The sequence below is a fragment of the Copadichromis virginalis genome, linkage group LG10 (assembly GCF_057382275.1).
Source record: "Copadichromis virginalis isolate Kocher_CV1m ecotype Utaka linkage group LG10, C_Virginalis_male_GT1.1, whole genome shotgun sequence".
Taxonomy (NCBI): Eukaryota; Metazoa; Chordata; class Actinopteri; order Cichliformes; family Cichlidae; genus Copadichromis; species Copadichromis virginalis.
This window is the reverse complement of record NC_140627.1, coordinates 28643685-28657278: the sequence shown is the minus strand read 5'-3', so window position 1 is coordinate 28657278 and position 13594 is coordinate 28643685. Positions and strand designations below refer to the sequence as shown.

The window sequence follows — 13594 nt, the reverse complement described above, 5'->3', positions numbered from 1 at the left end:
CCTCAGGCAGCAGAAACCTGAGAAAAAAGAGGAGTAAGAACAGGAACCATCAAGGAAGAACAGGTCCCTGCAAGGCATGTACCACTGACAAATAGAAGAAGTAGCTGACGTCGAGAAATCCTACCAATGACTGGATAAAGCTGGACTTAAAGACAGCACAGAGGCACTAATCATGGCAGCACAGTAACAAGCTCTAAGCACAAGATCCAGGCAAAACCTCAGGTGCAGGCTGTTCAAAGATCCCCATGAAACAATCCAGCACGTACCAGCAGGGTGAAAGATGCTAGCTAGCAGGGCATACGTGGAGCGGCATAATCAAGAGGCTTACATGGTAAGTCCTGAGGTCAAAATGGGATAGGGTGGTTGAGAATGTCTTGTATCTAGAAGGATTTTAGCTCAGTCAAAGTGGTGATGGCTAACCAACATAGTACATAGTAGTTGTAGATAAGCAGAGGAAGATGGCTGTAGTGATAGATGTAGCGATACCAAGTTAACATCTGGAAGAAGTTACACAAGAAATGAAAAAAAAAAAACTACCAAGGGCTGAGAGCGGACCGATAACAAAGCAATAAAATCAATGATTAAATTTGATTATTAAAAATCTGCTATCCATTACAGAACCATTACAGAAACATAAAAAATGATTTTGACAAATATATACACGTCTTTTTATATAAGTCAATAATTTATACTTATTTAGATGTTACACATCATGTGAGGTTAACAGAAATCTCATTTTATTAATACCATAATATTTTGAACTACGATGAACTGCGTATAATTAGAATTAGAAAGTAGAATAATTTAAACTTACATTTAAAATGTAAGTGTGGAAAATGATAAAAAAATTCAATAATTCTACCGCATTAAGAGTTAGCAAATAGAGCTTGTAACTGTGGGTTAACACATAGATTTACTGAAACTACATGTAGCACAATATTTATAGAAATAGTAATTGAATGAAAATATATCAATAATAAAAAATAAGAAAGAGTTAATATGGAGTTAATATTTAGTAATGGTAGCTAGCTATATAATATCCAATGCGCAAAGTAACTCAAACACTTGTATTTATCTACTGCAATCATTCAATATTTACATGTATTTAGTTGCATTCACACTTAGACAGTTCATCCTCATTTCATGAAAATCTGGGTCAACCCCATGGAAATACAGTGATAAATGTTACTACTACCAAGCACCAACAACAACAGTTAGTTAGCAACATCTTAGCACAAATTATTTCCAGAGATTCAAATGCACATTGCTCCCACATGTCTTTCAGTGGGTGAACTGATCTTGGACCAAGAATAACAGCTTGTTACTCCTTCTGTGCGAACATACATGTTAACACAGGTGTCGAACTCCAGGCCTCGAGGGCCGGTGTCCTGCAGGTCTTAGATGTGTCCTTGATCCAACACAGCTAATTCAAATGGCTAAATGACCTCCTCAACATGTCCTGAAGTTCTCCAGAGGCCTGGTAATGAACTAATCATTTGATTCAGGTGTGTTGACCCAGGGTGAGATCTAAAACCTGCAGGACACCGGTCCTCGAGGCCTGGAGTTCGACACCCCTGTGTTAGAATTACTGGAGCTGCTTTTCTACAGGCATTTAAATAATACAGGCAAAAAAAGAGGTCAAATTTCAGTGAAGCTGAAGCTTATTGAGACTTCTTACTGGTAGAATTGGAAACACTGGCCACAAATGCTGATTGGTTGAGTCCAGAAATGTTTGTTGTATTTAGTGTGCCTTAAAGGAATGAAAGAGTTAACTGTAAAAAAGTTAAAGTGGTGGTTAGGAGTGTTCGGTACCATTTATCATATTTGAATCTTCTCTGATATTGCAGAGTTTGTATTCTACCTAAACCAGCTTGAGTCTGTCTTTTTTCTTCTAACGAAACTTAATAATATCTACCATCGTGGTCAGAAATGTACATTTTTTCAACAAGACGAATGTCTTGGTAATTTGAGGCTTTTAATGATTTGTTTGAACTGTTCTTTTTCCATGGTGGAATGATTGTACAGTTTTATTATTTATTGACAATTCATATCTGGACACAGACACTTTACGCCTTAGCAGTTTTAAAACTAAACAATACCTAAAAAGCACCAAATGTGTTACTCGAAACCAAGTTTTTATGTCATTCTTTATGGTAATTATATTATTAGCCAATCAGTAACCAATCCATGAGGTTTGTTTTTATCAAAATATAAGTACCGAAAGTAAAAGTAGTAATTACTAAGAATAATATGCATTACAGACTATATTATTTAATCTTTAGATAATTATTACATCACTTTTGATTTTCAGCTGGAGATTATTTTAGTTTCTTATTAACTGCTGGGTACTTCAGCTATAAAAATATAGTGTAACATATTTTTAGATCATCTTATCCAAGGGGCAGTGCCCCTCTGTTCGCCCCCCCCCCCTCTCCCCCCTCTGGACACGCCCCTACAATCCAGTGATTTCATCCAGTACAGCACAGATATCAACACTCTTGTTTGGTTCAGTGCTTACCTGTAGATACTTTTCCTCATACAAAAATAAATAAATGGATTTAAAAATGCTAAAACACATTTCATTAGCAGTTTGGTGAACTGTAAAATTAATACCTGTATATTTATATTCATCAGCAGCAGTAAACCTTTAATGCTGCACTTTTAATCAGATTTATCAGTTTTTGTTTTGCTGAAACAAGCCGACCTACCCGAGGCCTCTTCCAGACGACACGTCCGATCCTGTTACCCTGGTAAAAGAGCGAGTCGTCTGTGGCGGGGAAGCGGGGGTCCTCGAAGAGCAGGCCACTCTGCAAGCACTGCCTCTTCAGGGTGGAGTACTGCTGCCCCTCGAAGGCCTTCACTGAAGTGAACATGCTGCAGCCCTGGAGGACACAACGCAGATGGCAATGAAGTACAGATCTGCATCCTGTCATCACACCACCCTCCTCTTCTGTCATTGACTTTCACACACACATTTCAGCATCCTCTCTGAAAAAGCACCATCTTGTGTAATTTCTGAAAATAAATTTCCTTCCTGCTCATCTGGTTTTCAACTCACAGTCATCCCAGCAGACTGACAGCCGAATCCAGCAGACGGTAATACCTTAGCAGCGAAAGCTCTCAGTGGAAACAGAAAGTCGATGTGCGCTGCTGCCTTGAGCACAGCCAGGCTTCACTGGGTCAAAATGATTAATCTGTCAATTCACTGATATCCTCCTGGGCCTAATTATCACTGCTATGCATTAAAGGAGTCACATATACATTGATCAGCTTAGGGCAAGCAGGGGAACCGGTGAGTGAGGGAGGAGGCAAACTAAGAACTATTGAAGGGATAATCAATACTGAAACACTGAATAAATGGCACACCGTTCCACATATCACTAACTGCTTACTTAACATACATCACTAGGCTACACATCGATACAAAATGAACAAAATAAAACACTTACACATTTATTTACACATTAAGCAAACACAAAACAATGTTATAATTTATTTGGAGCCACATTTCTTCCATACTAATGAATAAAATACTTTTCTTCATTCTTTTTAGCTCCATTTTGGTCTCCACCAGCGATTTAAAAATATCTTGTTTTCTAGCTGTTCGGAGCTTCCACCTCACACTTCTGTCTGTTACGCATTCACACTTCAGATTAATATTATTCACAGTGAAAGCAGTCAAATATCAGTATCAGCCCCAAAATGTGTGGTATCGCTAAGCCTCAGAGCTCAAATTTCTGAGCATCAGCACAAGTAAAAATATAATATATGCCACTTTCAGGTAGATATGGCCCCTTATTGATAAAAGACACAATAACCAAAGGTGACATCAGTCACAGCTAGAAGTGCATGTTTTCTTAGCAAATTACTTATTAAATGTGATCTATTATTATCGTATCCACATTCTTATTTTTGGAGTTTACTAGAGTAGCTTTGCATCAACTATGTGCCTGAAATAGTCATATTAGCGATATGGCTTCTTAATGACATCATAAAGAGCCAAGAGTAGAAAAGAACTGTCTGAAACAGAGCCTTTTTGACTCACAGAGATTACTTACACATACATTGTACATATGTGTAACTTGAGCCTCCGCCACTGTAACATATGTACATGATAGAAAATAAAACAACAAAGTACACAAAGTCAACTTTAAAAGTCTGACTTTTAGGACAAATCAGCAATATCTAATAGGGTTTTAATCTTACCGACTGTTTTTAAATAACTCATCATATTTATTAGTTTTACTGTCAGAATGTCAGAAACAGGTAGCTATCCCTTAGCACTGGACTCAACACAACTGACAACTCTTTATATTTAATTAAAACCTCAGAAACAGTCAATATGCTTTTCAGATGCACAGAATTATTCATGTCTGAACTTTTCATGGTCAGCAATTTGCATATGTCCTTTTCTATCAGTGTCACATCATAATCAATACCTCTGCCAGCAGAACTATTGACAACTTATGAAATCAGAGCCTCGCTGTAAGGCATTTAAGGCAAAATCATACTGGCTGATTAGAAACTGAGTTTATTGACTGGTGATAAAAATATATTTTCTTATTTTGTCTGACGGCAGAATTTTTAAATTATTATTGATTAACTCACCTTATTATTTACCCAGTTACAGTGTCACAAAGTAGTTCCTCTAATGTTTCCTGAAAACACTTATCGTTGCCAAGTTCTTATATTGTCTCACGTCACATGTCTAATCATAATAAGCTAATCTAATATTTCACACATTAAGAAAAGTTTGGAAATAAATATCCAAAGTCTTAATGGTGCAGCTTAACCCTGCGTACCCACGAAGAGACTCTCAATCCCCACACTGGGAATCATTGACTTGAGATGGGATGGCATTTAGCTAATCCGCAACTTGGAGGCATACACCTCTGATCAATTCATTTTATACGTTCCAGTCTAAGAGCAGTAGAAGACTGCACACTGGCACTGCTCTTACATTGCTATTACACAGACTCTGTGTGCTCGGGAACTGGCAGGTTAAAGACTGTTTTAATGTTGAATCTAGCTGTGGTTGTACCTCAAATTAGTAAACCATGAAAAACATTAATTTTCTAAATATTTTGTTCTTATAATGTTCTTGATATTAATTAAGAACAGTACTGCATGTGTGGAAAGGTCTTATTGACAGGTAGAAGTCAGGAGAAGACAAATGCAGATCATGCAGATCAATAAGTCTTGTTGCACTCAAGGTTAATGTGACATCCTGCTTTATTTTGATTGATTTGCCAAGATGCACATATAATTAGTACAGTGCCATGAACCATTATTAGACCCTGAACACTTATCAACTAATAAAATGACTGCTGGCAGGAAGAAATGTAAACAAAGAAATATCAACACCAGGAGAAAAACACAAATATTAATAATTACAGTTGATGCTGATAAACACTGGATTAGTGTTACTATGGTTGTGGTCAGAAGATAATATGGACTCATCATGGACATGAAGGTCCTGATAATTTGGGGCTTTTGATTTGATTTTGATTAATTCCTTGAACTGTTCTTTTTTTCAAGGGTGCAATGATTGAACAGCATACATCTTTAGTGACTTAAAATAAAATTGGGTGCACAAGTTCAAATTTATTTTGGATTTTCTATAATCCACACAGGATCAAAAGAACACAGACTCAAAGATATGCATATACTTCCACATATTTGGTTAAATGTCTCTGTGCATAGACCAGACACTTATGGTAGCCATCACCAAGTTTCTGGGTGGCTATCTGACCTTTGACCTCTTCTTGGCGGAATTAATAGAATTTATTGAATTTTGTTTGTTTCCTAGCATAGATGTGGCCTAGCATGGTTTGGGGCCTTGGAAGTGTTATTCTGCAAGCTTAATGTTAGCCAGTTGTATCCATTCTAAAACCAGTTTTAATACGTGTTTGGAATCATTACCCTGTCTGAACAACCAAATCTGTTCACATTTTATCGAGCTGATGAGCTGAGGGGAAGCTGAAGTGAAGAATTTGGAGGTAGTCCTTATGAGTGGGTTTTGATAATCGATTTTCCGATTAAAATCGATTCTAGCTTGAATAACGTGATATCGATTTATTAAAATTTTAAATAGAAATTTATTTTGCCGGAAACGCCAGAATCTCAGGTTAAATTTTGACAACCACCGAACAGCTAAAACAGTAAATGAGACACGGATACACGGTACACTGATTCTGCACAAAGAGGTTAACACAAAGCACAGACCCGCCGACGCATCAGAATCAGTGAGATGTCGGCTTTCTCACCCGATGGCACATACACGGACACGCCATCGGGGCTGAGAGCCGACATCCCACTGTTTCTGGTACGTCGGCAGTCCGGTCTTTGTGTTTACGTCTTTTTTGTGCTAGATTCTGAAGCTGCAGGTTTCATCACTATCCAACCAAACCAGCAGCAAAAGAAGATCCAAACTACGCTTCACATTTAGCTTCACATAAACATCGCCATGAATTCCCTCTTACTCTTGCTGTTTTGCTTCCACCACAATAAAATAACACTTCATGCACAACTCTCTCTCTCTCTCTCAGTGTACTTCAAGACAGTTTCCCATCTAAAAATCTCTGTTTTCTGCATTATTTGCTTGCTTATTACCCGCCAGTCTACCATTATGTACAGCGCTGTCGGCCACTGTTTTTTTTTTTCTTTTAATTTAACTGACTTCCGACAAGAAAATCTCATGTCTGCTGTTCAATACTGAAGAAATTTAACAATTTTAAAATTATGCGAAATTGCAAAACGCTTAGCCGTGTCTCTATTTAAACCTCTGTAACTTTGCTCTGCTTCACTTCAGCAGCATCTGGTAATGTTTATATGTTGATTCATGGTTTTCTTTAGTTTTTGTTGTATTGCAGAATATTTTTAAGGGTTTCTGCTATAAAAAGCCAGGCCAGGAAAATCTCCTTCATGTTTTTCTGTTTTATGCTCAGTTACTTTGACGCAACGGCATCTGCTGTGATGCTTACACCTTTGATAAAGTCTCAGAAGTGTCAGCTTTCTTTTTATAGATATAAAAATATGGATATGTACTAATAAATGATCAGAATTATAATATTTCTGACTGTCTGAGGCAAAATTTCCCCGATTCAAATCGAATCGATCGAATCAAATCGGGACCTTGTGAATCAGAATCGAATCCAATCTAGAAATCAGTGACGATACCCAACCGTAGTAGTCCTCCTTCATTTATATACTGATACTAGCGGCTACAAAACAGCCCCAAAGCATGATGCTGCCAATACTATGCTTGACAGTCGGTACAGTGTAAACCTAAAGCATCACTCTATAAAATATTTAAGTGAGGGCGTGCACATATTTGAGCCTGTATGTTTTAGTTGCTTATACTTGGCAAATCAAACAATACACATAACCTGTCAGATGCACTCTCGGGTGCATTATGAGAGCCTGCTGTTTTAAAGCTAACGCGTTCTGAATGCTAAAAAGACACCAGTGTATAATCCGGCTGCTTGAGGCACTCGAGTCTTTGTAGGGCTCAGCTTTTAAGTGACGCTGTGCTCCAACACAGAGTCAAGGGGGAGATGTTCAGATTAAGTGGGAGGGCTTATTCCGCTACAGCTTTTCAAACTCATCTTAAATCATCTTGAAACTCACAGATGAAATGCTCTTGTGATGTTGTTTGGATCATACTGCAAACTGAAGTGTGCGGAGAAAAACCTGCTCAGAGAAATGGAAATGTATCCCTGTTAAACTTGGTACTGAACCAATCTGCATCTGAACAAGGTCAACTCTGAAGCAGTAAATCAGCATTTTCTGCCGTAAAATTACCTAATACATTCAACAACAACTGAAGACTGGAGAACAAAACATGTGTGCATGTGCCGGTGGTATTAATGTATAATGTAAAATGTCTCAGTATTTCTCAGTATAGTATAGTAATAAAACCAAATCCTGCTTATGTCTCTTTATGCCAGATTACTACGCAGCACTGCTATTAACATAAAGTGTTTTTTAATTGGGCTGAGATGACCTGTTCACCTTCCAGCAGTGCTCAATGACATCTAATATCTTTGGGAAAATGAGGAGAACAGAAAATTGAAAGCAGCCCCACTGAAAGTACGTCAGCAGCTAAATGAAATCTAACCACAGTACCTTTCAAACATTATTAACCTGAAGGATTTAAGGACTAACTTTTTCTGACACTTTGAGAAATCTCATGCTTTCAGCAGACATTCATGTGTTCAAAGCAAACTTTAAACATCCTGCTGCAAGTGTGGTTTTCAGATATGTCACATTACCTACAGCCTGTATCTGATTAGTCTCTAACCTTAATTAAAGAAAATAGCCAGTAAGTTCACTTTACAGGAATTAACAAGCTATCTCACTCTTGAGTGAGTGATAAAGTAAATTCCTGGGGGAATGAGGAGGTCGCAGTTGGAAGCAAAGTCTGACAGATGGCCTGGTGACTTGGCTCGTGACTGCAATGGGGAAAACCATGCTGTCATCTGGCCTCTGTGGACTGCCAACAGGATCACCTGCAGAGAACGAATCCTGAGAAGCTGCTGGGCTGCATTTCTTCACTACTGTGGCAAGAACAGCAACAATCACTGCTGAAAATTAAAGCTGCAAGGTTTCTACTATGATTATCTGTCAGTATGTGGCACATTTAAATCTAATTTTCAAACAAATTCTCTGTTCCATGAAGCAGGATGATCCATAAACTTGATGCCTGCACTTCCCATACAGTCTCCTATGCTGGTACATTTGCTATTTTAGTACTTTTGCTTCTTTTTATTCATCTGAGAGAAAAACTACTGCTTTAATCCGCTACTGGATAATCCATCCATACATTTTCTGCCGCTTATCTGGGTTCGGGTCATTGGGGGACACCAAGACATTCGCAAGCCAGCTCAGACATAATCTCTCCAGTGAGTCCTGGGTCTGACCCTTGGCCTCCTCCCAGTAGGACATGCCCAGAATACCTCACCCAGGAGGCTATCAGGTGGAATCCTAGTCAGATGCACGAACCACCTCAACTGACTCCTTTCGATGTGGAGGAGCAGCGGCTCTACTCCAAGTCCCTGTCGAATGACTGAGCTCAGCCACTTCTTCTCCTGGTAAGACGTGCCCAGAACACTAAGCCATCCTCGTCAGATGCCCAAACCACCTCAGCTACATTCAGCTCCCTCTTCACCATAATGGGCCGTATCTAATGCCCCTATCACAAAATCACTTTCCAATATAACTATATGCACATATACACTCACAAATACCCAACCCATTTGATAAATACACTCTAAAGCTGCAAAAATCTCCGTCCTGATGGCAGTACATCACCATCACTTAGGGTGGCTCACCCCCTTTCCCACCACTCTGGACTAACATAGTTGCATAGAGGGATCTCTGTGTTGTTGTCTTGCTGCTCCTCCACATCGAAAGGAGCCAGTTGAGGTGGTTTGGGCATCTGACAAGGATGCCTCCTGGGCGCCTCCTGGGTGAGGTTTTCCGGGCATGTCCCACCGGGAGGAGGCCCCGGGGCAGACCCAGGACCCGCTGGAGAAATTATATCTCTCGGCTGGCCAGGGAACGCCCTGGTGTTCCCCTGGATAAGCTGGAGGAGGTGGCTGGGGAGAGGGAGGTCTAGGCTTCTAACTGCTGTTTAACTGACACAGGTAGCAGGAACTGAAAGGTGAGGACTTAAGATTTATTTCAAAAGGATCACTCTGACTGGTTTATTGGAATCGCCTCTTTCTCTCTGATTGATAAATGATGAAGATCATCATTTATCAATGCAGGTCTGGTTCTTTTCAAGCTCCCACAGCTTTTACTTGAAGTATAAGCCTCGGGATCCTTTCTTGTAAATGACACTTGTGGTTTTCATCAATTGCTAAATATATATTTTAATTTACATCCTTGGAACAATCCTGTGTTGCTGTGTCTTCCTGATCAGTCTAAAATTAAAACTCATCTTCTTTGTTTGTTTTTTGGACTGTTACCTATACACACATCAATCTGACATGGAGCTGAACTGAGCTGAACTCCAGTTCTGGCACAGATAGAGGATGAGCTAATGGGCCACTGTAGCCCCACTGTAAAAGTAAATCAGGATTGTTTAGTACTGTCAATCTTGCAGAGCTCTCTAGCAGAAGAATAACAATATGAACCTAAAAATGAGATTAATAGGCCTCTCTTTAACAGTGGTTCTGTTCCATTAAGTGTCCCCCTGAGCAATGACAGCGAATCAGTGTACACAATAGCAGGGCCCTCCCTAAGTGGAGCGCAACCACCATTAATGCACATGTGATTTTCCCGTAATGACATTTGAAAACGTCTGCTTTGAAAAAGGTCTACTGGTGGCCACAGGAGCTCTGATGTGGAAGAAATGCTGTTGGACTGCAGGCAGATGTTTGGGAAGACGTGCTTTATGATGATTTAAGACTTCAGCCCTCCTACGAGTGCGGAAAGAAAGCAGATGGGAGGTTTCTCCAATGGAAACTCAGTAAGAACTGCCTACGCTATGGGAACAAAGGGTGAAGCAAGCAAGTGGAGGCAGGGCAGACTCTGGTAGTCATCAAGAGGCTAAAAGCAGCCCATTTGGTTTCTCTGCCTCTTCAGAAATTACAAAGACAACACAACCAAGAAACTGTGAATATTAGGAAGATGGCATTTCCATCATTCAATAGAATTATCAAAATTTAACCATTAGAAGTGACCATGGCAGATTTTGTTTGGAAGTGAAAGCAGTCAGAATGAATAAATGAGGTAAATCCTGATGCAGCTGAGGAGGAGTGTGGAGGAGGAGGAAGACTTTTGAAAGGACAAAATGACAGTTAAAGAATTCCCAGCTGACACAAAGCACAAATCTCTCCCCCAAAACAATGGAGACATGATTAAGAAAACGACGGCTCATGCACTGGAGAGAGGTGAAACGCTGGAGGGAAAAGTCAGCCAATCAGCGATCAATAAGAATGAGGAAACAAAGGGCCCTTTCTGACAAATGTGAGCAACGCTGATGTAATAACAACATGTTGTTTAATGCATTGCTTCCAGCAGCAAATATTAATCTTCAACTGCGCTCTAAACTGTTGATCTCGGAAAACAAATTATTCACAATGCTCGCTTTTTCCTCATTTCTGACACTGGGCTTGTTCCCCTGTTTGTTTACACAACAGTGTTAGAAGCCTGACATCTTGTGAGGTTACAGATTTTGGTGGAGAGGCCGCGGCAGTGATAATAAACTGATTGCAGTCCCAGAATGATCTATGATCTTCGCTGTGAGTGAACAACACACATGAGCAAATGGCTGAATTCGAGCAAAGGTGCAGACTGCCAGCTGCCCTTGCTTCATTGTGCTATGCCTGCATTACTGAGCAGGAAGAGCTGCTGGTCAGCAGATGTCAACATTGATGTCATTCGACTGGTGCTGCCCAGTGCAGGCTAAGGCATCGCAGAGTATCGATGATGGCAAAATGGCAAGATTTTGACATATGTGAATGCCAAACTAATTGAAAAAATAAATCTGCGGTTGGGTTATTATTGTAATCCACACTTATTGATTATTCATTAAGTTACCAACATCATGCAGATAACTGAATTCAACAACATGTTTTTTTTTTTGCAGTAATTTTCTTAAACTTCATTTATAAGAAACACTGTTAGGCTTCCCCCAGATTGACCTTACTGTAGGAATGCTCTCTTCTGCTTACATGAACCAAAACATTAAGCAAGTTTGAGCTTTAAGGAGGGGGTGAAAGAGCACCGCTGTTAAAGAAGCAGGGGCACTGGATTTATAATGAGAAAACACTGACAGCCCTCTAGTGAAAAATGAATGCAAAGAGTATCGCATTATTTTGTTTTCTGACTCGAGCCTCCTTCTGTCGAGCCTCTTCTGCAGCACCACGAAGAGTATTCGTCTAAGGACCACGGAGAGCTCCTGTTACACAGCACTGGGTGGGACCAGTGCTGTGAATCAATCACAAAAGAGTCAATCTTTGTTCGCGTTCCTGGACACAAAATGTCACGTGTTTTTCTTGATAGTCAACAGGGATTTGTGGGTAATGTATTTTTAGCAAAAAGTCTGGCATATTTTCTTTCTGCAGCTTGTCCAGATAAATTCGGGGGCTGTGTCACCATGTCAACCAAGAAATCTGAGCTTTCAAATCATGACATTTCTAAACACTAACCCGTTAGTGTTTTAATCCATAAACCTAACCTAAATTTTTAATAATCACAGCAACCTATTTTAAGTTAATAACATATTAAAAATAATCAATGCAGACTCATATTTTTTAATTTACTAATTTCAGTTTTGTGGCAGATGCATTAAGCCAGACAGAAATATCCTTCACCAGAAGAATTTCAGGACTTCTGCTTAGGAAGAAAGTCAAAACTTCCAAAGATTTAAAACTAAGAGATATAAAACTCATTTGTGCCATCTGCTATAAGTAAATTCATTTCATTGGAATGAAATAAATTAACATTTTTGTGCATTGTTGGTTTTAATCACACAAGCTGCTGCGCAACAAGTTTCCCTACTTGGGAAAATAAAGTGAAGTCAAGTCAGGTTCTACATGATTTTTGAGTCCTTGAACACGTTTTCTTCAGCAGTACGCCCTCATATCTACAGAATGCACATTTTCCACTTGCATAGGAAAAAAAAAATCTGCATTTGGAGGTTTGGTGGGTTGGTGATGGAGTGAATCGCTTTGACACTCATGCCAGAGACAAAAGTTTACCTTTTTTGATAGCTTATTAATAAAAGGATTTCATTTGGTTTCAGGACATAAAACAAAGCTTTACAATGTACAAAAAGGACCACTTCAGATATTTTCAATTATAGAATAATATCTAAATTATACCAACAATGAGGAGAACAGGAACTACAGCACTATATGTTAAACAGAAATGGGAAAAGTAACGCGTGAGTATTTCTGAGGATGAACGGTTGCAAATACGGAGACACAACAATCCACTACATCATCACATACTTCAAGAGAACGCGGTTTTCGAGAATTCAGTACAATTTTTTGAAATTTTGGTGATTGCCAAATACTGGGCTTTCATATACCAAGGTACCATATTTAGGTAATATGGAAGGAAATATTGTGTCAGTAGAAGAGAAGACAGCTTTAAAATCTTGTTAGTAGTAGTAGCCTGTAAGAAAGCAATCACAAAGCGATGCCACAAGCCAGATCCACCAAGGCAAGATGAATGGCTGAAAACAGTGAGTGAAATATTTGTTTTGGAGCGACTGACTCTGATCAGTCTGATAAGACGGAGACTGAGAGAAATGGAAGAGCTGGACCAAATTCAAGTATCAGTGACACAGTGAGGGATGAAAAACTACACAGTCAGGTTTAGGAAAAGATAAAGGTTTGGCTTATAACACGGTTATAAAGTAGTTATCAGGTCTTATAAAGCAAAAAATACTTACACATTCATGCTAAATGATAAAAAAAATGTTTGTTTTTATCACCACTTCATGCTTTGCTACAAGCCTGTACTAAAACAATTCAAATGAAGTCATGTGTAGATCTCGAAATGCAGTCTTTGCACTCCTACAACTTCCAAATGAGAAGTTTTCCTGTGTGTCAGAGTAAATTCACAAACAATGACTCTA

The 13594-nt window shown here is 39.2% G+C and overlaps 1 protein-coding gene across 1 annotated transcript in view; it reads right to left on the bottom strand.

Moving 5' to 3' along the window:
• Window positions 1-13594, bottom strand: part of capn5b (calpain 5b) — a 53608-nt gene that overhangs the window by 37035 nt on the left and 2979 nt on the right. Inside the window, exon 4 of the mRNA XM_085470959.1 lies at window positions 2709-2882. Within this exon, the coding sequence (XP_085327085.1) occupies window positions 2709-2873 (165 nt within the window). The 5' untranslated portion in view covers window positions 2874-2882. The remainder of the gene's footprint in view (window positions 1-2708; window positions 2883-13594) is intronic.